Source organism: Gossypium arboreum, chromosome 3 (genome assembly GCF_025698485.1).
Source record: "Gossypium arboreum isolate Shixiya-1 chromosome 3, ASM2569848v2, whole genome shotgun sequence".
Taxonomy (NCBI): Eukaryota; Viridiplantae; Streptophyta; class Magnoliopsida; order Malvales; family Malvaceae; genus Gossypium; species Gossypium arboreum.
This window is the reverse complement of record NC_069072.1, coordinates 21,586,504-21,612,029: the sequence shown is the minus strand read 5'-3', so window position 1 is coordinate 21,612,029 and position 25,526 is coordinate 21,586,504. Positions and strand designations below refer to the sequence as shown.

Below are 25,526 nucleotides of genomic sequence, written 5' to 3'. Positions count from 1 at the left end.
TAAGTGGAAAGATATGATTTTGTTGTTAAAGAGATATTAAATAAAAATAATGTAGATATGTTGAATATGTAAATTAAAATATTGAATTAAAATTTTTTATATATATCATCATTAATATGTTTATTAATTTAATATAAATATCTTTTATATTTAATTAAATTAATGTGAATATCTTTTGTACTTACATTATTATAATTGATACATGTTATTTTATCTTTTATATTATAATTTAGTTATAACTTTCTGTCCTATTTTCAATTTTTTATTTATAAAAAATAATTAATTTTAAATATTACTTAATATATATTATTTATTTTATTTTATAAAAAAATAAATGCATTTATTCACCTACAACGTAGAGGAGAAAGAAATCTAATACCAAAGATGAGACGAGGAATAAAAGCATTTTAAAGTAGGAAATTTGATACTTATGGAAAATTGACCCACTGCTGACATGATCTAACAAAACAATCATGGCAGTAGTGAACAAAGGTTAAACACATTTGATGCAAAATGCAAGTTGTTTGTAGAGCAATAAAAAAAAATTGATGTAAGTGGTGCAAAATTCCCATACAGTCTTACCTTATATTCCTTGTTTATAGACTGTACTTCAATCTTTACGTGCCTTGCCTGCCAATGTTGCTTGCTTCTTGTTTTAGATTTCCAGGTTTCCCCTAAACAGCCTTTGGGTATCTACAGTCCCTAAACGGCAAGTTTCTTTTCCTATTGAAATATTTTTGATATTCATGAGTTGACAAATAAAAAAGGACGTGTTCATATCAATGTCATTAATCACAATTTAAATCTATATTAATTTTGTAATTAAATATCTGCAAATTTATAACAAAAAGGAATTACTTTGTGACCCCATGCTTTCATTCAAATTTTATTTTATGTAATTCCTATTTGCTTAATTCCTCAATTTCATGAATTTAAGTAAATTCAATAATTTATTTGATATAAGTTATAAAAGATATAAACAATATTGTTGACTAGTATGATAAAACATAAAATTGATTTAAATCTAATTATTTAATTTAAGTTTAGATGAATTTAAAGTGATGGCTATGTATGAAAAAGCTTTCAACCCCTAAAATGTCATCAACAACAAAAAGCCGACAATGATTGAAATCCATTTCATAAAGATAACCAAAAGAAACCCCAGCAAGGTAGCATTGCAGCAGATAATAATAATAATAATAATAATAATAATAATAATAATAATAATAATAATAATAATAATACATGATTCCATCCTACGGAACTTCATAAAAACCATATGCCATCATTTTCAACTTCTCTTCATGTCCTTATCTTCCTATCCCATGCCCCCAATTCCTATTATATATATATATGTGTGCATGTATAAATGCCAAATTAACTAATCAAATTCTAAGCTATGGGTTGCAATTGCAAAAAGATCGATGTAGTAGACGGGACGAGAAGTAGAAGCTTTCGCTACGAAGATTACAATAATCGAAGAGCGTTTCTGCGGAGCTATCCTCTTCAATGGGGTGAAGACGAAGATGAACAAGAAAGAGTGACGGCAACCAAAGAAAGCAGTACTAGGAAAAAGCCTATAAAGAAGTTCATGCTATCTGTATATCATTGGAGTGGGGAAAAGGTTGTGGTTTTGAGGAGATTCAAGGATAAGCTTGCTGTTTATGTTGTTGCCTGTCTTCCAATCTGCTTTAAGTCACCTCTGTTGCCCTAATTTCTGTTTGATTCTTCTAAATTTCTCTTCTTATATTTATTCTAAATCCCAGCTTTTGATATCATGCACATCATAGGCATATGTATCATGTATGGTATGGGTATTACTCTAAACCCTGGGTTTAACTCAATCAGTTCGTATACCCATTCTGAAAGTTCAAATCTCTCCATTTGCAATAATTAAATAAACTGAAATCGCAAAATCAGCAACACAAGGAGTTTCAGTAAAACAACTGGGAGATGATGAAAAGGAAGACAAGAAGGTTTAACTATATAAACGAAAAGAATCAAATTACGCAATTGGAGTAATCCATTCACCATAAATTGTAGGCACACCGCAGGTAATGTTAGATCATAATGCAAAATGGTAACTGAAAAATCATCAATAAAGAACAATCAGCCAAAGAATGCTAGGGTGCTTTTGAAATAAGTTTGTTACATAGTTCTTCCAACAGTGTTAACAAAACTCTTTTCATCATCCAAACACTTTTAAACATGTTAAATTTCAACAAGAGACACAATAGCTCACACGGCAAAGATTGGATCCCTCCTCCGAACAGTAGAGGGTGTGCTCCTTGTTCAGAAAAATATTATTGAGACACCCATTGTGAAGCATCCTACGGCCACCCAGGGACTTAACCGTTCACCTGATTCAAGAAATATACTACTTAGTCCCACAAATTGTAATGCATTGCCAATGAAAGGGTAAAACATCGAATGAGTTTCAGATTTTTTTTTTGCAACCTACATTCCAAAATGGCTCAACTAAAGTTCCACATCATTGGGATCCACTCTAATTCAATCCCAAATACATGCCTAATTTTCTACAAGAAATAACCTTTCAAATGAAAAGGAGTCCAGGACACAAGGTACTAAAAGAACCTTTTAATGAAGCAAATAATACCAGTTAGCAAATGTAGAGTATATATTTATTTATGGCAAAAATTATGAGCTACAAATGAAATATTTGGCGCACATAAATATTTAAATTAACATGCCCATCTGCATATATATGGTCTTGAACTTAAACGGCAGGTTGCAAATGCAACTCTATTACACAAATAGCTCAAGAGACAACTTATCTCATTATGGATTTCCGACAAACAAAAACTGATATTGTATAACAATCATAGTTCATTCACAACCAATTAAAGCAGTAAACTCACAAGTCAAAGGCTTTTAAGTTGGTATAAACAACAAACGGAACAATTCAGGTGCTTCTTCATGCCAATTATTGCAAAAAAGAATAGAGCATCAATACAAATAATTGTCCTTATGTGAAAATAACTGCCTAAACCCCATGACTGCTGTTCAACTTTATCATTATTGTCATCCCTTTCCCTCCCAGTCAAAATATCATTACCATCCTATTCTAATTCACGACTTTATGAGATTTTAATTCTAAAACAAAGTACAAGTTCTCTATACAATATGATTATTTAAAAATGATATAGCTAAATTTTAGCCTTTCACTTTTAGTCTCATTTCCAGAATCGTTTTGGAATCATAGATAATTATCATCCTGCATTTTTGAGCCAATCACTATCATATTTATTATCAACTAATTTAAAGGCTTCATACACGATAAACATTATATGTCCAAATAAGATTCAGAACAGGGGGACACTACATGACTATTCCAAATTCTCAATGCAACCAGAAAGAAGTAAACCAAGCAGAAAAGGAGACCCACCTATTCTGGCTGCCTTCCAAAAGAAACCACGGAACCTGTCAAACAAGCATATTACACCAAATTAGCTCCAATTCTCAACACTTCCTACCAATAATTTCTGATTCCAAAGTAGAAGCTATAAATATTAGAAACAAAAATGCTAATATAACCAATTGAGATACCAAAGAGAAAAGACAAAGAGGGCCAAGATTAACTGGAGTTATGCAACTTTAATTAATCTAAGCTCTTCATAGAGAAAGAAATCAAGAAGTTGAAGTTATCTAAGAAGATGCACATGATCAGAAAAAGAGAAAAAAGCCAAAAAAAATTCTTGTTAAGATTGAGAACTCTACTTCAAACTTCACCAATGCTAAACTTACAACTATATCACTGTGACTATATTTGTTGCCTTGCTAGATGCCACCCAAAACAGTCCATTTAATTTGCAAAATTGCATCAAACAAAATCAAGACATAAGACAATAAATTTGAATTGCTCAAAGATGAAATAAGGCAACAATCAAAACCAGCCTAGTTAGAAATCATCTGTTTTCCTTCTCTTTCTCTTTTAATTTCTTTTTTGCAATGGATGGAATATACAATAGAGGAAATCTAGCTCCACAAACATTTGGTTACAACATCAACTGCCCCAACATCCCCCATCTCAATAATTTTCAGTTCAACGTAGCTATTCCAAATTACAAATCTAACTCATCTATACGAAAACAAACTAACTGCATGACTTAATCACATACAACTTGATTATAGTGGCAATCGCCCCAACATCCCCCATCTCAAAAGTTTCCAGCTCAAAGGCAGTTTTTCCAAATTACAAAGCTAAAACAACTACAAGACCACTACAAAACTAACTGCATGACTTGCAGACATTTAACAATTATGCCAAGGCACAAAATCTAGCATTCAATTGCCAAAATCAGTTCTGATTGAAATGAAAATACAAGCTTAAATCAACTACAAATATAGTAATGAGAACTATTCAACAATAAACGAATAAAATAAATAGAAGAAAATTAGAAAGAGAGCGAAAGGATATACCCAGTTCTCTGTTCAAGGATAGCTGGAAATTGCATCTTCAAGTAAGTGCAGGTGCAGATTCCCAATAGCACTACCGTTAAGAATGAATGGAAATTGAAGAGTGCCGACTGAAAGCGCACATCAGAAAATTAATTTTAACTTTTTACTGATTTCGGAAAATTAAAAGAAGAAGAAAGCGATTTCAACAAAATCGGAAAAATAGAAAGTTAGGGTTTTTCTTACCATGGCTTCGGGATCTTTCTTTGATTGATTGATTATCCACTTCAAATGCCCAGTAGCAAAAAGAAGGTAAAATTAAAAAAAAAAAAGAAAAAAAAAAGGCTTTGGATCAAAAATCAAAATGCAATTTTTATTGAAAGGCAATGAGGTACCAATTTTCCAGCTAGTGAGGATTAGGGAGTTTTTTTGGAATTATAAATTAGGGCAGCGAGCAAAAAGAAAAAAGGGAAAGCAAATCTAGAACTACTTCATTAACGAATCACGTTGCGCCACGTCAATACTCCACATGTCATTACTGAATAATTAAACATTTTAACCATCTTTGGCATTCCACATCATGTCCACATAAGTAATCCTTGTTGGAAAATAGTTTCTATGCAATTATGGGTAAAAATAAGTAAAATAAAATGGATTAAAAATATTATATAATTACATGGAAACTATTTTCCTAACAAGAATTACTTATGTGGACATAATGTGAAGTGCTGCTACATCATATGTGATTAGTGAATTAATGGTTAGGTAATTAAAATATTTAATTATGATAAAAATAATTTTTATTTGAGTGACCGAAATGAAAATACGAGTAACCAATTAAAAATTTACCAAAAAAATTAACTATAGACCCACGTATTATAAAATTAAAGGAGAAAAGATAACACTTTTTCCTTTTTACTTGGAGAAATAAACAAGCTTTATACATACCTATATTTAAAGGCTTGGCAACATCATAATATATCATAAGTTGTTGTAATTGCACATTATAAATTTAAATAATTTATTTCTCATAAATTCTTGAGGGTAGACTTGTATGTACATTCATTTAATTTGGATTAAAATTTATTAGAAAAAAATATGTGGGATAATAACTGTAACGCTCTTAAATTTGGTCTAAAAGTTTAGACTGAATCTCAGAGGTTATATTGATCACTGAAGTGATCGTAGGAAAATTTTACAAAACAAGTTATCCCAAATTCCATTACAAACATATTTATCTCTTTACGAACTAAGGACATTTACTGCTTTAGATTTCAATCAGAAAAATTAAAGTTAAGTTAATTTATGAACAAAATAAGATTTACAAGAAAAATCAAAACAGAACCTGTACCACAGTTTTTACAAAACCTTACAATTCGAAATCGAATTAAAAAAATAAAAAAGAAGAACTGTTAATTTATTTTTTCACCGTGATTGTCTGAGACCTCCGCATACCAAGTCTAACGCCAGAATTCAGAAATGCACCTACAAGGGAAACACTAAGAGGGCTGAGCTATACGAGCTCAGTGTGAGTTCAAAACGATTAACAACAGATTTACAGAAGAGAACTCCAGATGGTAATTTATTGGCAAAACATACCTACAAGGGCATGCAAAAGTAGAAAACAAACTTGGAACCAATGTTCTAGCACATGTAACAGTCAAGCACACCAACTCACACACTGAATACTCAACACAAGCTTTATTTAGACAGACAGATTACGGTCAAATAATCTTACACCTAGAACACTTTAACAGATGCATATGAATGCAGTCAGGATTTAAAAACCCACCCATTCAACCAAAACACCTCTTCGTCCCCCGATCACAGCTCAAAAGAGCTGTTTAAGCTCATCCAACCAAACACACCACTAGGACCTTGAAGGCCCATCCAAGCCTACACACCATGTATGTGGTCTAAGGACTTAAATAATAGTACGCAACATGGCTGGCGTATAAGCGGTATAGTAATTAGCATGCAAAAAGTCGACGTATATCAAGATACAGTCGTAATTATTGTCGAATAAGTTCTGATAAAGCGCCAGATCAGATCAAAATCAGTCTTCCTTCTCTTCACAACCAACCCAAATATTTATTTATGTAAGTGTATGTATGCATACAATCCCACAGAAACATTGAACGTATCAACAGACAGTTAAACACGTGCACACACACCAGGCTAACTGGGTTCAAAATTAGTCATCTCACACCACAGTCACAAATAACACATAAGCAGAGCACATAGCCACAAAGACAAAGACATAATTACCCTTACTAAAGTCTAACCAAGGGTCGGAATACACAGATGCATTATTAGATAAAAAACATACACAAACTAAAATTGGTGACTTAAGACCACACGACCGTGTGTTCCGGTTATGTGGAAAAACCTAGGCCGTGTGGGAGTCAAAACACCGGTGTGGAGTGAGGCACACGGCCGTGTGGCTGAGGCATACGCTCGTATGAGCCAGGGACACAACCGTGTGAACAGGTCGTGTAACTCACTACTAAATATGCTAAAATAAGGTATAGAACAGACACGGTCTTCTTAAGGGTTTCACACACTCGTGTGCCCACCAGACATAGTCGTGTGTCCAAAACACACGCACGTGTAGAATCCCTAAATCCCTAAATTAACAACACAGTCGTGTGGTACCAAATCACTAAATCCCTAATTCCCAAACACACACGCCTGTGTGCCTAGGGGACACAACCATGTGAAAATTGACAAAAACCCCCAAATTGGCCAGACGGCTGTGTGGTACCAAATTTTACTCGAAAACCCTAATTCCTAATCATGCAAGGCCGTGTGGACCGCCCGTGCGGGGGCACAAACCTGAGTGGTCACGAAACCACACCGAAATTGGTTACCGATCGTGCCTTTGTTGCCGAAACACTCTCCAATCCTTAACTACTCAGAAATACATCAAAATCACACCCAATTCTAAGCTATTCCACGATAATTTCCCCTTTTGAAAGATCAATTTCACAGGCACACAACGATTTCCAATTTCACAGAAACAAACCACAATTCATTAACAAAAATTTAAAAGGTTCGAAACCCACACCTGATTCGCAATCAGAGACATCCAAAACTTGACTTGATGACTAGAAAATCGAAGCTCTTCCAAAACCACAACCTCAACATTTTCAAAAATAAAGAAAAGAAAAAAAAAACAGAAGAAAGGGGAAGAGGAGAACGTCCAGAGAGAAAAAAATAAAAATAAATATAAATATAAATGATTATATATTAACTTAAAATCAAACTACGATTTAAAAAAACAAAACAAAATAAAAACACTTCTCCAAAATGCACTCTCAAAGACTCGAACCCAAAACCTTAAGGTACACTAACACTCACTCAACTACTAGACCAGCGAGCCCATTCTGATATTTAAACGCGCAACCAAACACAATAGCACAACCTACTCACTAACCCTAACCACAAACCTCAAAACTTCTAACCCAAAATTTAGGGTGTTACAAAAATTTATCAAATAAAAGAAAGTACACAATCTCCTATTATAAGTTGTCTCGTTAAAAACTTTTATTAAGAAAGTTTGATGAGACAAAACCTTAGTTAAATGACAAGAATATGACTCTGCCTAATGGCAACATCACTTTATATTTTTGAGCCGACGCATTCCAATTTTATATGTTTCAACCTTTCAAATGTTGCAACTAGTAATAATTTGATAAATAGATTTGTTAAAGTATCATTAAAACAATTTTGTTGAACTTTAGTATCAAATTTCTTCTCAAGTTCATTAGTTAAATTTGTTTCATTGTCTCATTTAATACATCTTCCCTTTAACTGAGTTATACATGTTACATTATCTTCGTATAAGATAACATGCATCTTTTCCTACAGAGGTGAATTGCATATTTTCTGGATATGTTGGGTCAATATTTTTAATGAAACACACTCTCAACTTGCATTATGGTTAGTAATTTTTTTTCGCATGATTAGAAAAGGTGGCAACAAGTAATATTTATTTTGTTAAATGTAATAGCCTGTTTTTGGTCAAATCGAAACAGTGGTTTTGAAACCACAATTTGAGATCAAAATATTTATTTTATTATTATAATGTTTGTAACATGGTATGATGATTGTATGAAAATTTCGTTAAGAAATTTTATCGCTTAAATGGTCAATTTGAGAAAAAGGACTAAATCGCGTAAAGTGTAAAAGTTTTGTTCTATTAGTTAAAGGTGTCAAATGCCTATGAAATTGAATAGTGGAAGTCCTTATGTGGTAAATATACCATTTTAATTATGAGTGGACATGGGCATTTATTAAGTGAATTTTGATGTTTTAAACTAAGGTTAATTTAGTAATTTATGAAATAATGTTATATTAAACAAAATCAAAATAAGTCTTCATCTTTTAATTCCTTATCCACCGAAATTAGAACAAAAACCTAGCCATTTTTGAGTTTGAAATTTCGGCAACTTCACTTTGCTATTAAGGTATGATTTTTAACTCCGTTTTTAATAATTTCTATATTTTTGTGATTGTTGCAACAAGTACTAGCTAGCCCAGGGGCTATTTTGCAAAACTGTTAAAGATTTTGAATGATGCCATTGATGAATATATGTGTATTTTGAAGTTTCTTGATAGATTATGAATGCATGTTGATAGATATACAAGTTTTACTAAGTGATTTTTAGTGAAAATGCAAAATAGGGATTAAATTGAGAAATGTTGAAACTTTGTGGTTAAAATATAAAATAAATGAAAAATATGGACTTCTAGAGGCATATTAGTAATTTGGCTAAGCATGAGTGTCTTGAAAATTGTAAGAATTTGTGATTTTATGTAAAAATGTGTAAAATAGCCCAAATGTGTGTTTTGGATTAAATTGAATAGAGATGTAATTAAATAAGTTAATTTTGAATATATTTAGATCAAGAAAAGCGAAATTCGGATCTAGATCAAGGAAAAATGAAAGTTATCGACTAAACAACTTATTTCATCGTTTCCATATTTGAGGTAAGTTTGTAGGTGATAAATTTTAATATAAATGTATTTCATATGCTTTGATATTGCATAAATCGCGAATACAATACTGTGAATATGAACAATAGTGATTCGAAGATGATTCAATATTTGAAATCCCGGTTGGACCTTAAGAATAGTTTAGGATGCTTGTGGCATGTCATTAGGGGATACGTTGAGTTGGCTTCGAGCCATGATATAGCACTTCGGGTGCGAGTTATACCAATTTGGGTTTGGGCCATGCATGTCGGCTAATTTGGCTTCTGGCCATAATATCAGTACTTCGGAGATAAGTTACCTTGATTTGGCTACGGGCCATGGTGTAGGTATTTATCGTGTGAGACCCTTAAATATCCGACTTCTATTTCGAATGGTTCAACGGGTAAATGAAAGACGAGAATGTGTATGAGATTGATACAAGATAGTACAGGTATGTGCATAAACTATTTTAGTGTTGAATCAAAGAAATGATGATGAAAGTATATAATTTTGTGAAGGAGTATTTGAAAGGTTTGTTAGCTAATGTAAGCTACATATTGGTGTATTCAAATTATTGAATTATGTTTATGTGATTGCATTTAGTTTATTTCATACGAGCTTGCTAAGCTTTATAACTTACTTTGTTTATTTTTCAGTGTTTATAATGTTAACAAGCTAGCTCAGATTCGGGAATCGTCAGAGATCGTTTCACACTATCCACCTATCACTTGGTACCTATGTACTTTCGTATTTTAAGTATATGGCATGTATAGGCATTTTTAGTCATTTTGATTATGGGTTGATAATGATTTTGGTTATTTGTAATGTCTTGTAAATGTATACGTTTTGGGTTGTAAATTTAGCCATGAGAGTTGGCTTAATTTGGTGAATTTGGTTATGTACATATATGGTTGATATTTTGAATTCATGAATGGATATATGAATGGATTGTACTATGAAGCTTGTAGATATTGATATAGTAAATGTTAAATGGTTGATATTAAATTTGAATTGTACTTGTGAATTGGTGCAAAATAATGAACATTTGGTAAAGGCTTAGTTAGTTGATTTGTATATGTGTTTTGGTATGTTTTGATTGAGTAAAATATAAGTTATAAGCATATTGGTTGTTAGATTGGAAATGGTATGAATTAGCCCTGATTGTGGCTAAATTAGATGTTAAGTTATGCTTTGAATTGGTGCCATTTGAGTTGTGTAAGTACATGCAAATTTGGGAGGAAATTTGGCTTGGTAGATAGCCTATTTTTGTCCACACGTGCAAAGACACGGGCGTGTGTCTTAGCCGTGTGTGACACACAGTTATGTTACACGGGCATGTGTCCCTTGGTATGGTTTTAGAAATCAAGTCAGTATGCTCCACACGGCCTCACACACGGGCGTGTGACTTGGTTGTGCAGCATAAGTCAATATACCCTACATGTTTGGCACAGCTTAATACACGACCTGGCACACGAACTTGTATGGCCATTTTAAGGGCACACGGGCTAGCCACATGAGCATTTATGTTGGCCGTGTGACCCAAGTTAGAGTGTTACACGGGGTCAGACACGGGCTAGGACACGATCATGTGCTCCCATTTCAAATGTCCACAGGGCCTGTGACACGGACGTGTCTGGTGGCCGTGTGAGACACACGATCTGGCCACATGGGCGTGTGTCCCTGTTTTGAGGAAAATTTTCTAAGTTTTGTAAAAATTTCTTGAGTTATCGGTTTAGTCCCGAACCATTTCCAAAGTATGTTTAGGGCTTTGTAGGCTCATTATAAGGACATTATGCTTGAGTTTGATTAATGTTTGCATGAAATGTGAAATTATATGTGAATTGAATGTTTAAATGTGTTGAAAGTCCAGTAATACTTCGTAACCCTATTTCGACAATTACTATAGGTAAGGGGTGTTACATTTATTTGTATCAGAGCTATGGTTTAGTCGATTCTAGGACTAACTTAGCATATGTGAGAGTCTAGCTATACATGCCATATATAAATTGTGATAGTGTGATGACTCTTGACATTTTAAAATGTGTTTTCATATAGCAAATAGATCCCAATCGAGCTATAGCTGATGAGGTTGAAAGTAATGCGCCCGCTCCCGCTAAAGGGACAGCGTCATCTGATTCTAGACTCGTGTCGGATAGCTAGGGAGGAGAGGCCAGAGAAACCTTCTTTCAAATAATGAACGAGTATCCGAACGAACCCGGCTACTCAACAACCTCCACCCCCTCCTAATCCTCAACTGGTATTTGTAGCTCCTCAAGGAGTTGAGCTTTTAAGATTGAATAAGCCCCCAATTGACAAAATTCGTAAACACAGGCCTGAAGAGTTCAGAGCTAATGTTGATGATGATCCTGAGAGAGCTGAGTTTTGGCTTGAAATACGTTTCGAGTGTTTGATAAGATTTCTTACACACTTGATGAATGTTTAAAGTGTGCTATATCACTTTTGAGAGATATCGCCTATTAGTGGTGGAATATGTTAATATCAGTGGTTCCGAGGGAGAGAGTCACCTGAGAATTCTTTCAGATTGAGTTTCGAAAGAAATACATCAATCAAAGGTTTCTGGATCAAAAACATAAAGAGTTTTTAGAATTGAAACAAGGTCATATGACTGTAACTGGTATGAAAGAGAATTTGTACGGTTGAGCAAATACGCTCAGGAGTATGTTTCTACTGAAGAGATTATGTGCAAACGGTTTGTTGACGGGATGAACGAGGATATTAAACTTCTGGTTAGGATTTTAGATTTGAAAGAATTTGTTATGTTAGTCGAGGAGGCTTGTAAAGCTAAAGACTTTAGTCGAGAAAAGAGAAAAGTTGATTCTGAAGCAAGAGATTCGGGAAAGAGATCAATGAAAAAACCTTATCATTCTTCATAAAAGAAATCCCGAGATTCGTATAGTCGATCGAATGCATCAGCGGGATACTAGAATAGAGATCATGGAAATCAACATGTGAGTTCTAAAGCTCAAGCAACTTCCGTCTCGAGTGTTGGCAGTGTGAAAAACAACAAACCCAAGTGTCAACAATATGGGAGAAGACATTTTGGAGAGTGCTAGAATAAGAGTGTTAAAGCTTGTTTCAAATGTGGCTCGCCAGATCACTTTATTCGAGATTGCCTAGAATTATCCAATAAAGATAAATTTTAAAATGTAAGATCGAGTAATACTATTGCGAGAGGGAGACCACCGAGAAATACGAGGAATGTGTCCAGTGGTAGAGGTGTGACAAGGGATTCAGCTGTGAGATTTAAAGCTAGAGCACCAGCTAGAGCTTACGCTATTCGCGCTTACGAAGAAGCGCCGTCACCAGATGTTATCACTGATACATTTTCTCTTTACGACACTAATGTGATTGCTTTAATTGATCCTGGATCGACACATTTGTATGTTTGTGAAAATTTAGTTTCTAGTAAGAAATTGCCTGTTGAAATGACTAAGTTTATGATTAAAGTATCGAACCCCTTAGGCAAGTATGTTCTAGTTGACAAAGTATACGAGAACTGTCCTTTAATGACTCGGGGTTACTATTTTCTGGCTGACTTGATGGTTTTGTCATTTGATGAGTTCGATGTGATCCTGGGTATGATTGGTTGACTTTGCACGATACTATTGTGAATTGTAGACGAAAGATTATAGAATTGAAATGTAAAAATAATAAAATTCTTCGGATCGAATTTGACGAGTCGGGTGGATTGCCTATAGTGATTTCGTCGATGTCGGCTCAGAGATATGTAAGAAAAGGTTGTGACGCATACCTAGCATATGTTTTAGATACCAAAGTGATTAAATCAAAAATTGAATCAGTGCCAGTAGTCTGCGAGTATCCGGATGTATTTCTAGAAGAATTGTCTGGATTACCACCAGTTAGAGAGGTTGAGTTTGCTATTAAGTTAGTACCGGGAACTTCACCGATATCTATAGCTCCAAATAGAATGGCTCCGACAGAGTTGAAAGAGTTGAAAGCTCAGTTACAAGAGTTAACAGATAGAGGTTTTGCACGACCGAGTTTTTCGCCCTGGAGTGCTCCTGTATTGTTTGTAAAGAAGAAAGACAGGTCAACGGGAATGTGTATTGACTATCGTTAGCTCAAAAAGGTTACAATAAAGAACAAGTATCCATTGCCGAGAATAGATGATTTGTTTGATTAGTTAAAAGGTGCAACAGTGTTTTCAAAGATTGATTTAAGTTCTGGCTATTATCAGTTGTGACTTAAAGACTCAGATGTGACAAAAACTGCATTCAGAACGAGGTACGGACATTATGAATTTCTTGTTATGCCTTTTAGATGACTAATACTCCTGTGATCTTTATGGATTTGATGAATCGGATCTTTAGACCGTATTTAGACAGATTTGTTGTTGTGTACATTGACGACATTCTAATCTATTCACGAGATGAGTCTAAACATGCCGAGCATTTAAGGATTGTGCTACAAACCTTGAGAGATAAGCAACTGTATGCTAAATTTAGTAACTGTGAGTTTGGCTCCGGGATGTCAGATTTTTGGAATATATTGTTTCGGCGGATGGTATTCGAGTTGATCCAAGCAAGATTTCTGCAATTATTGACTAGAAACCACCTAGAAATGTATCTGAAGTCAGAAGCTTTCTGGGATTAGCTGGTTACTATTGATATTTTGTAAGAGGGTTTTCGATGATTGCTACACCGATGACTAGACTGCTACAGAAAGATGTAAAGTTTGAATGGCCCGAGAAATGTCAACAAAGTTTCAATCAATTGAAAACATTGTTAACTGAGGCACTAGTGTTGGTTCAACCTGAATCGAGTAAAGAATTTGTGATTTACAGTGATGCGTTATTGAACGGTTTGGGTTACGTGTTGATGCAAGCGGAAAAGTGATAGCTTATGCTTCCAAGCAGTTGAAGCCGCATGAAAAGAATTGTCCGACACATGATTTAGAATTGACCGCTACTATTTTTTTTTTTTGAAAATTTGGCAACATCATTTGTACGGTGAAAATGCCACATCTTTACTGATCATAAAAGCTTAAAGTATATTATGACTCAGAAAGATTTGAATTTGAGACAATGGATATGGTTCGAGCTAATAAAAGATTATGAGTTAGTAATCAATTATCATTCGGGGAAAGAGAATGTAGTCACGGATGCTTTGAGTAGAAAATCGTTGTTTGCCTTAAAATCAATGAATACACAATTGGTATTATTTGATGATGGTTCGATTTTAGCTGAGTTAAAAGCTAAATTAATATTTCTTCAGCAAATTTGTGAATCTCAGAAATGTGATAGTGAATTGCAAGCGAAAAAAGTGCAATGCGAGTCGAATGGTGATTCAGAGTATTAAATCAGATCCGATGATTGTTTGATGTTCCAAGATAGAATCTGTGTACTGAAAAATCCAGAGTTGATTCAGAAAATTTTGCATGAGGCACATAATAGTAGTTTATCTGTTTACCCGAGGAGTACCAAAATGTATAATGATTTGAAGAAGTCGTATTGGTGGTCGGATATGAAACGAGACATTTCTGAGTTTGTATCGAAGTGTTTGATTTGTCAGCAAGTGAAAGCCGAGCATCAAGTGCTTTCGGGTTTGCTTCAACCTATGATGATACCGAAGTGGAAATGGGATAAGTGACTATGGATTTCGATTGGGATTACCCCTATCTTCGAAGAAAAAAGATGCAATTTGGGTTGTCATTGATCGATTGAAAAAATCTACACATTTCATCCCGGTACGTACTGACTATTTACTCGATAGATTAGCAGAGTTGTACATTTCTGATATTGTTAGATTGCACGGGGTGCTAGTTTCGATTATTTTGGACAGAGATCCAAGGTTTACATCACGATTTTGGAAGAGATTACAAGAAGCTTTGGGTACAGAATTGAATTTTAGTATCGCTTTTCATCCACAAACTGATGAACAATTTGAGCAAGTATTTCAGATTCTCAAAGACATGCTCCGATGTTGTGTTTTAGAGTTCAAAGGCAACTGGGAGAAATATTTGCCATTGGTCGAATTTGCATATAACAATAGCTTTCAATCGAGTATAAAGATGGCACCGTACAAAGCTTTGTATGGTTGCAAATGCCGAACTCCATTATACTGGATTGAACTTAGCGAGAAACATGTTCACGGGGTGGATTTGGTTAGAAAAACCGAAGAGAAAGTAAAACTAGTTCACAACTGTTTGAAAGCAACTTCAGATCGTCAGAAATCATACGCAGTTTTGAAATGAAAAGACATTGAATTTTAGATCTGTGACAAAGTGTTCTTGAAGGTATATCTGTGGAAGAAAATACTTCATTTCGGTCGCAAAAGCAAATTGAGTCCGCGTTTCATCGGGCCGTATGAGATTATTGAAAGAATATGGTCAGTGGCATACCGACTAGCTTTACTGACTAAGTTAGAGAAAATCCACAATGTGCTTCATGTTTCAATGTTGCCTCAATATAGATCGGATCCATCACATGTAATTTCTTCGTCTGAGATTGAAATTTAACCTGATATGACATACAACGAAGAACCGATCAGAATTCTAACACATAAGGTTAAACAGTTGAGAAATAAAAGCATAGCTCACGTAAAAGTACTTTGACAACGACATGGTGTCGAAGAGGCTACGTGAGAGCCTGAGGAAGCTATGAGAAAATAGTACCCTAACCTATTCACTGGTAAGATTTTTTGGGACGAAAATCCCTAAGGGGGAGAGTTGTAAGAGCCCGTTTTTGGTCAAATTGAAATAGTGATTTTGAAACCAAAAATCTGAGGTCAGAATATTTATTTTATTATTATTTTAATGTTTATAACACGATATGATGATTATATGAAAATTTTGTTAAGAAATTTTATCGTTTAAATGGTTAATTTGAGAAAAAGGACTAAATGGTATAAAGTGTAAAAGTGTTGTTCTATTAGTTAAAGGCATCAAATGCCTATGAAATTGAATAATGGAAGTCCTTATGTGGTAGATATACCATTTTAATTATGAGTGGACAATTATAGGCATTTATTAAGTGAATTTTGATGTTTTAAACTAAGGTTAATTTAGTAATTTATGAAATAAAGTTATATTAAACAAAATGAAAATAAGCCTTCATCTTTTAATTCCTTTCTCCACCGGAATTAGAACAAAAACCTAGCCATTTTTGAGTTTGAAATTTCGACAACCTCACTTTGCTATTAAGGTATGATTTTTAACTCCGTTTTTAATGATTTCTATGTTTTTGTGATTGTTGCAGCTAGTACTAGCTAGCCCAGGGGCTATTTTACAAAACTATTAAAGATTTTGAATGATGCCATTGATGAATACATGTGTATTTTGAAGTTTCTTGATAGATTATGAATGTTTGTTGATAAATATACAAGTTTTGTAAGTGATTTTTAGTGAAAATGCAAAATAGGGATTAAATTGAGAAATATTAAAACTTTGTGGTTAAAATTTGAAATAAATGAAAATTATGGACTGGTAGGGGAATATTAGTAATTCGACTAAACATGGGTATCTTGAAATTTGTAGAAATTTGTGATTTTGTGTAAGAAGGACTAAATTGTAAAAATGTAAAAGTTTAGAGGCAAATGTGTAAAATACTCCTAATGTGTGTTTTGGGTTAAATTGAATAGAGAGATGACTAAATAAATTAATTTTGAATATATTTAGATTAAGAAAAGCAGAATTCGAATATGGATCGAGGAAAAACGAAAGTTATCGACTAAACGACTTATTTCATCGTTTCCATATTCGAGGTAAGTTCATAGGTGATAAATTTTAATACATATGTATTTCATATGCTTTGATATTGTATAAATCGTGAACACGAGACTGTGGATATGAACGATAGTGATTCGACAACGATTCGACATTTGCAATCTCGATTAAACCTTAGGAATAGTTTAAAATGCTAGTGACATGTCATTAGGGGATACGTTGAGTTGGATTTGGGCCATGATAAAGCACTTCGGGTGCGAGTTATACCGATTTGGCTTCGGGCCATGATATCATTACTTCGAAGATAAGTTACCTTGATTTGGCTACAGGCCATGGTATAGGTATTTATCGTGTGAGACCTTGAGTATCTGACTTCTATTCTGAATGGTTCAATGGGTAAATGAAAGACGAGAATGTGTATGAGATTGATACAAGATAGTACAGGTATGTGCATAAACTATTTTAGTGTTGAATCAAAGAAATGATGCTGAAAGTATATAATTTTGTGAAGGAGTATTTGAAAGGTTTGTTAGCTAATGTAAGCTACATATTGGTGTATTCAAATTATTGAATTATGTTTATGTGATTGCATTAAGTTTATTTCATACGAGCTTGCTAAGCTTTATAACTTGCTTTGTTTATTTTTCAGTGTTTATAATGTTAACAAGCTAGCTCAAATTCGGGAATCGTCAGAGATCGTTTCACACTATCCACCTATCACTTGGTACCTATGTACTTTCGTATTTTAAGTATATGGCATGTATAAGCATTTTGAGTCATTTTGATTATGGGTTGATAATGATTTTGGTTATTTGTAATGTCTAGTAAATGTATACGTTTTGGGTTGTAAATTTAGCCATGAGAGTTGGCTTAATTTGGTGAATTTGGTTATATGCATATATGTGCATGTATGGTTGATATTTTGAATTCATAGATGGATATGTGAATGGCTTATATTATGAGGCTTGTAGATATTGATATAGTAAATATGAAATAATTGATATTAGATTTGAATTGTGCTTGTGAATTGGTGCAAAATAATGAACGTTTGGTAAAGGCTTAGTTAGTTAATTTGTATATGTGTTTTGGTATGTTCTGATTGAGTAAAACATAAGTTATAAGCATGTTGGTTGTTAGTATTGGAAATTGTATGAATTAGCCTTAATTGTTGCTAAATTAAATGTTCATTTATGCTTTGAATTGGTGCCATTTGGGTTGTGTAAGTACATATAAATTTGGGTGGCAAATTAGCTTGGTAAATAGCCTATTTTTGTCGACACGGGCAAAGACACGGGCTTGTGTCTCAGCCGTGTGTGACACACGATTATGTTACACGGCCGTGTGTCCCTTGGTATGATTTTAGAAATCAAGTCAGTATGCTCTACACGGCCTCACACACGGGCGTGTGACTTGGCCGTGTGTCATAAGTCAATATACCCTACAGGTTTGGCACAGCCTAGTACACGGCCTGGCACACGGGTGTGTGTGTTGGCCGTGTGACCCAGGTCAGAGAGTTACACAGGGTCGGACACAGGCTAGGACACGACCATGTGCCCCCCATTTTGAATGTCCACACGGCATGTGACATGGGCGTGTCTGGTGGTCGTGTGAGACACACGGTCTGGTCACATAGGCGTGTGTCCCCTATTTTGAGGAAAATTTTCTAAGTTTCGTAAAAATTTCTTAAGCCATCGGTTTAGTCACGAACCATTTCCAAAGTATGTTTAGGGCCTCGTAGGCTTGTTATAGGGACATTATACTTAAGTTTGATTAATGTTTGCATGAAATGTGAAATTATATGTGAATTGAATGTTTAAATATGTTGAAAGTGTAACACCCCATACCCGAGTCCGTTACCGGAGTCGAACACAAGGTGCACACAGACTTAACTTAATCATTTTCACAGTCCATTTAAAATTTTCCAGACAAGCTGGTTACTGCATCACTGTCGCCTTAAAAATTATATCTTGAGTTTCAAAGCTCTAAAATCAGTTTCATAATTTTTCCCTGAAATTAGACTCATATGTACATCTACATATTTTTTTCTAGAATTTTTGGTAAGGCCAATTAGTACAGTTTATTAGTTAAAGTCTCCCCTGTTACAGGGATCGACTACACTGACCTTCGCGCATTACGACTTGGATATCTCCCTGTACAGGGCTTCAATACTGATGCCGTTTGTTACTATAGAAACTAGACTCAAAGAGGAATCTATATATGTATATCATGACTCCTAATTATCTCTGGTTAATTTATAATGAATTTCCAAAGTCGGAACAGGGGATCCAGAAACTGTTCTGGCCCTGTTTCACGAGAACTTTAATATCTCTTAACATATAACTCATATGACCGTTTAATTTCTTCCATATGAAAGTAGATTCATCAAGGTTCATTTACATAATTTATTCACTATTTAATTCCACTCCTACAATTTTTAGTGATTTTTTGAATCCACACCACTGCTGCTGTCAGCATCTGTTTTCAAGGTAAACTTTACCTATTTCGTGGTTTCCATGGACCAACTAGAGTTTTGTCATACATAGGTCCACATATAATCATATTTAGCCATTCCAATGGCTGATCATTTGCCCAACACTTCCATTCCAGTCCATAGTCACATCATGAAACCATACATATATACATAAACACAAATGGTCTAATGCCATACTCCACTTTTACGAGCCATTTTCGCATGGCTGTACACACATACATCACAAAACGTACTTAAAAAAAACAGCAAAGGGTAGTCCTATACATGCCATATCCAGAGTTCAACTAAAAGAGTACCAAAAGGGCTTTGATGGTGTGGATGACTTCGACTTCAATGATCCCGAATCCGATAGCTAACGAGCAAAATCTATAAAACAGAGAACAAAGAAACGGAGTAAGCAATTTATGCTTAGTAAGTTTTGAGCAAGGGATTCCAGCACAACAAAAGCATAGCATTCATATAGCTAAACGGATAATTTCATATGCACACATTCTCAATATCATACTTACTTCACATTACCAACCCTTATGTTCATGCACAAAAGATCAACTTAGCCAAAGGCCGGTAGCTCGTTTATCAACTGAGCGAATACTCACTTGTAAGGACTCAACTAATTCAAGCACATACGAAACATACCTCATTGCTGGAATTTTGCAAGCGTATTAACTGAAATTTTTACAGCAATATTGCTCGTTCCCGAATCACGTACCTTCGAATTTTATCCGGATATAGCGACTCGCCCAAAAGCCTTCGGGACATAGCCCGGTTATAATAGCTCGCACAAATGCCTTCGGGACTTAACCCGGTTTTGGTAACTCGCACAAATGCCTTGAAATTGACCGGATTTAGTCACTTAGCACAAAAGCCTTCGGGACTTAGCCGGATACCATTCAATAACCAAGCACATATATCAACAAATCATAACACATTCTTATTACATTCTCATTACCAAAGCTCCAACACAAGTTACTTATCATATTTACAATTTCGGCTCAATAGCCACACACAAAGAGCATGATTTCAATTTGCTTAACACATGATCTAATCAAATCATAATCTAAGTTCCATTACTCGAAAACTTACCTCGGATGTTGTCGAATGATTCCGATGGCTATTTGACCACTTTTTCCTTCCCTTTATCGGATTTGGATCCCCTTTGCTCTTGAGCTTAAATAAATAAATAAATCGATTTAATCATTTGAGCATCGAAAAGAGGAACACAAGGCACTCAGCCCACACTTATACATTAGACATTAAAGTCACATACATGTGAAATCATGCATCAAACTCAACACATTAGTTAGTACTCCCTTAGCCGAATTTTTCTAGGTCAAGAATAGGCATCAATATGCTTGCCTCTAGCCGAATGCATGCACACCAATCCCCCTCATGTGGCCGAATATGCATGTCCATGTTGAGGCCAATTATACACTTAATACCACACATAAACGGCATACATTTTACTAACTAACGCATTCCATATTGTAACTCAATACGCATCAATCATTTACTTCATAACCGAAACATCATCATAAGTAAATATATACCTTGAGATAGTATATATGTCATACCAATACATCATGTGCAAACATATATACATATAGGTGCAAGGGTCGAATCTCAAGTTGCTTATATCCAAATATAAACATATATCCAAAGCTCAAATCTTACCTACCATGCAATATGCATAAATCATACTTATGGATATACCATGGCGAATACACCACAACACCATACCGTTTCAATTTTGGTCATGGTTAAACAAAGAACTTAATGTCTCACTCAAAAATGCTAAAAGAAAATCCAAGAGTCCTCAATCCACCATCACATGTATCATTATCAAGCTTCATATTTAGCATGCAATGGCATTAACACAACATCCACCTTGGCCGAATATCATCCCCATGACATAGCAAAGATTTGAACCATGGGCTAATAAGAACATCAAGCTAGCAACTAAAAACATGCATAAATCTCATGGAACACCATCAAACATACCTTAACTTAGATGCAAATATGGCCGAATATCTTCAACCTTTCTCCTTTCAAACCGGCCAAGAAGAACCAAAGGATGAAGCTTTTCTTTTCTCTTTTTATTTTCTTCCTAGTTTTGGCTCAAAGAAAGGATGAACAAAATTTTTTCTTTCTTTCTCTTCAACTCACGGCAATGGGGGAATCACACACCTTCTTTCTTTTCTTTTTTTTTTTTCATTTCTTTATTCCTCACCTTAGTTTAATGTTTCCTCCCATATTGCACCAACAAAACATGTCTATGACATGTTTTGCCCATCCTCCCTTGTCATGGCCGGCCACCACTTATAAAAAGAGGGGCATTTGACATGCAAGACCATTGTTTTGCATGCATGCTTTAATTAGTCATCACACATTTCCCTATCCTACTTTCAAAGTTTACTACTAGGTCCTTTTTAGTGAAATTCACATTTATAACCCTAAGTTAAATCATCAAAAATGTCACACACGAATTAACACATATCATAGGCATCAAAATGAATATTAAATTATTTTTATGCCTCGATTTTGTGGTCCCGAAACCATATTCCGACTAAGGTCGTTTTAAGGCTGTCACAGAAAGTCTGGGAATACTCCGTAACCCTATTCCGGTAGTGAATACGGGTGAAGGGTGTTACATTAAATGTCATGATATGGTTGCACCTCCAAGTGTAAATAAATATCTTGTTTGTTATTGACCTCCATGTGGATCTGATAAATATCCAGCATCTACATAGCCAATTAATTGAGATTTTGAATCATTCAAGTAAAATAACCTCATACCAATTGTTCCTCTAAGATACCTAAATACAAGTTTAATTTCATTCCAATGTTTGTGTGTTGGATAAGAACTAAATATTGCTAACAGACTTACATTAAATATTATATCAAGTCGTGTGTTGTTTGTAAGATATGTTAATACCTCAATGACACTAAAATGTGATATTTCATAAAGTCAGAAGAAAAAATCAAACTGAGAACAATACCGACCTATTGAGGGGTCCACTAGCTCTTAACGAACGACATTTTAAAGACTTCTCTCGAAGGAATTGGCCTCCCTCAACAAAAAATAACTAGCCCAAGTGGTAGCATGGCTGCTCACAAGTGTCTTATATGTTGTAGGGTACGAGCTCAAATCTTACCAAGTGCAATTATTCTCATTTCCTCAATTCTTGGTTGTGTGTCACACATCGTTCATCCTGACGGGGCACTACCACTTTGTTGAACTTGCTGCTTCTTCAAGCAGTCTTAGGGACTTAGGCTTTTATCAGAATTGGGAGATAAGACATCAGTCAAGAACAATATCGGATGTGTCGAGGGGTTCACCAGATTCGGATGGACGATACTTCAAAAACTTATCCCCCTCAACCAAAGAAAATATATTATTTAAATTATTTCAGTATTATATTGCAAATTTGTGCTTCTCAATTTTTTTTCCTTCAAGGAAATGAATTTTGCAAAATAAAATGGGTAAAATACACATGTATAAATTTATGCTTTAGAAAATTTCATTTCACCATAAAAAAATCATTTTAATCCAAATTTGGTTCATAGTTCTTATTATAAAAATTTCTCATAAATTTGCTTGATGACATGGACTCGTTTAGTGTGTGCTTAATTAGGTGAAAATGGAGAGATAAAAAGGATGGTGTAAAAAAGTGGAAAGAAAATAAATTTTGAATGTGTTTGGTAGTGAATAATAGTAAAAGAAAATAAGAGAAATGCATATTTTTCATCATAATACATAAAAATCAATCCTTACAAATTAGAAATATGAGGGTAGAGAAAATGAAAAAGAGGTGTTATTTTCTTTCCCTTCTATTTTTCAACTTTACCAAGCAATGGAGAGAAAAAAATAATGGACACTTGGCATCCCGAGAGAACACCAGAAAGATACCTATAAATAGTTCTCTACATCTTGTCCTCCATATTGTCATTAGCTGATCAGCTTCCCGAATGAGTCACCTCCTATTGGACCATCCGCCAGCAGTGGAAACGTCCCCTTACATTAGGCCACTTGCTTTTTAGTGTGAATGGGTGTGCTTGGTTGGGTGGAAAAGTGAAAAGAAAATAGAATTTAGGTGTGTTTGGTTGGGAAGGAATGTAACACTCCTTACCCGTGTTCGACTCCGGAATAGGGTACGAGGCATTACCGAACTTAAACGCTCAAAACATACAAAACCAAGCCACAAAATTTCTTTCAATTCAAAACTATTCATACACATGCATAATGTCCCTTACACGGGCCTTCGAGGCCCTAAACATGTATTGAAAGTAGTTAGGGACTAAATCGAGAACTTAAAAAGGTTTTGGGAAAACTTAGAAAAATTTTCCATGAAACAGGGTCACACGCCCGTGTGGACACAAGGACGCACCCGTGTACCCTCGACACGCCCGTGTCCTCAGGCCGTGTAACTCTCTATTTACGACGTTAACAAACAAATTGAACCACATGACCAAGCCACACGCTCATGTGCTAGGCCATGTAATGAATCAAATTCTCATAACAATGTTTCAGACTTCACACGCCCTGGACACATGCCCGTGTCTCCTTGCACGGCCGTGTCTCTGCCCGTGCGGCCAACACTTATGCTATTTTACAAGCTTCTTGTTACCCTTAATCTCTCACATACTTAAACACATCATGGGCACATAATATAACATCAATTTAATAATTAAACATCCTCTCTTAAGACTCAATTATGGCATTTGCATGTCATCTTACATGTGTTTCACATACTCATTTTATACCAAGTTTAAACACACCAATTCACAATCAATTGGACTTGTCATTTTGATTACCACTTATACTTTTATACCATTATTATCAACCTATCAGTTAATCCTAACTTAATTATCAAGCATTCATGTTCAATCTTCATCACCTTGTTACCATATCACACATTTACTCCTTGGCTATAACCATTTCGATTGGTCATAAAGCATTCATCAAGCATATGTAACATACACTACCCATTCATAGCGAACAAGTATGATCACATCACAAGGCATTAGTACATAACATGGATAATTAGGCTTACAAACCCATAACCAAAATAAGTCACATCTCATAACTATATATAATGAATCAACATAAGCCAACAACTTTGGCCAAATCATAAGAACACGTATCATAATAACTAAGCCTCTATACATGCCACTCACTCGAAAACATTTATGACTTTCAATACCCCAAATTGATAATTTGATAGTGTGATACTGCCTCCGACGATCTCCAACCTCGAGCCAACTTGACAACACTAAAAGAAATGGAAATGAGGGAGTAAGCTTTATAGCTTAGTAAGTTCGTATGAAATTATAAGCATTTCATTTGCATGCATTTATCAACTTCATCAACATGTTCTCGTAATTACTAATTATTCGATTATAAGGCTCGCCCCTTTGAAAATCATAATCATAGCTTATCGTACTTAGGTTTTGGTCAAGCAATCATAATCCCTTCATGAGTATACATCTCAACATATGCATCACAAATACATATTACTTATGTGCATTCATGTTTCTCAATTCATATAACTTGACATCGTTCAACGAATCACAACCTTAAAAAATAAACACATTGTGTCTCAAGTCACATTGACCTAAAAGTCGTACACATGTTCAACAATTGGATTCATCACATCTTTATTCCTCATGAATATAGATTTATACTTACATGGCCATCATAATAAACATTCTCGTAAGCATGAGTTCCTTGTAAACATTCTTACCACATATTCATCACATCTCATGGTGTTTCCATGAGTTCGAGGTGCATACCTATGCCACTTGCACAAAATAGCTTACTTTTTCATCTTGGTGCAATCATAAAGATTACTCATTGAGCTCCTCTTGAACTACCCATTGAACACTCGGAATACTATCGAATACATTGGAAATTTGCACCTAAGTTCCTCATATGTAGCCA

The 25,526-nt window shown here is 34.7% G+C and overlaps 2 protein-coding genes across 2 annotated transcripts; one reads left to right on the top strand and one right to left on the bottom strand.

The window, feature by feature from the left end:
* The first annotated feature begins 1,292 nt into the window (after window positions 1-1,292).
* On the top strand, window positions 1,293-1,868 carry LOC108463327 (uncharacterized). The gene has a single exon (XM_017763282.2). The coding sequence runs from the start codon at window positions 1,400-1,402 to the stop codon at window positions 1,712-1,714; it is 315 nt and encodes a 104-aa protein (XP_017618771.1). The 5' UTR covers window positions 1,293-1,399; the 3' UTR covers window positions 1,715-1,868.
* A 264-nt stretch (window positions 1,869-2,132) lies between these two features.
* On the bottom strand, window positions 2,133-4,878 carry LOC108463339 (uncharacterized). Its single transcript, XM_017763290.2, has 4 exons — window positions 4,663-4,878; window positions 4,441-4,547; window positions 3,407-3,441; window positions 2,133-2,360 (listed from the first exon to the last, which is right to left on the bottom strand). The coding sequence occupies exons 1-4, from the start codon at window positions 4,663-4,665 to the stop codon at window positions 2,293-2,295; spliced, it is 213 nt and encodes a 70-aa protein (XP_017618779.1). The 5' UTR covers window positions 4,666-4,878; the 3' UTR covers window positions 2,133-2,292.
* Between the last annotated feature and the right edge of the window lie 20,648 nt (window positions 4,879-25,526).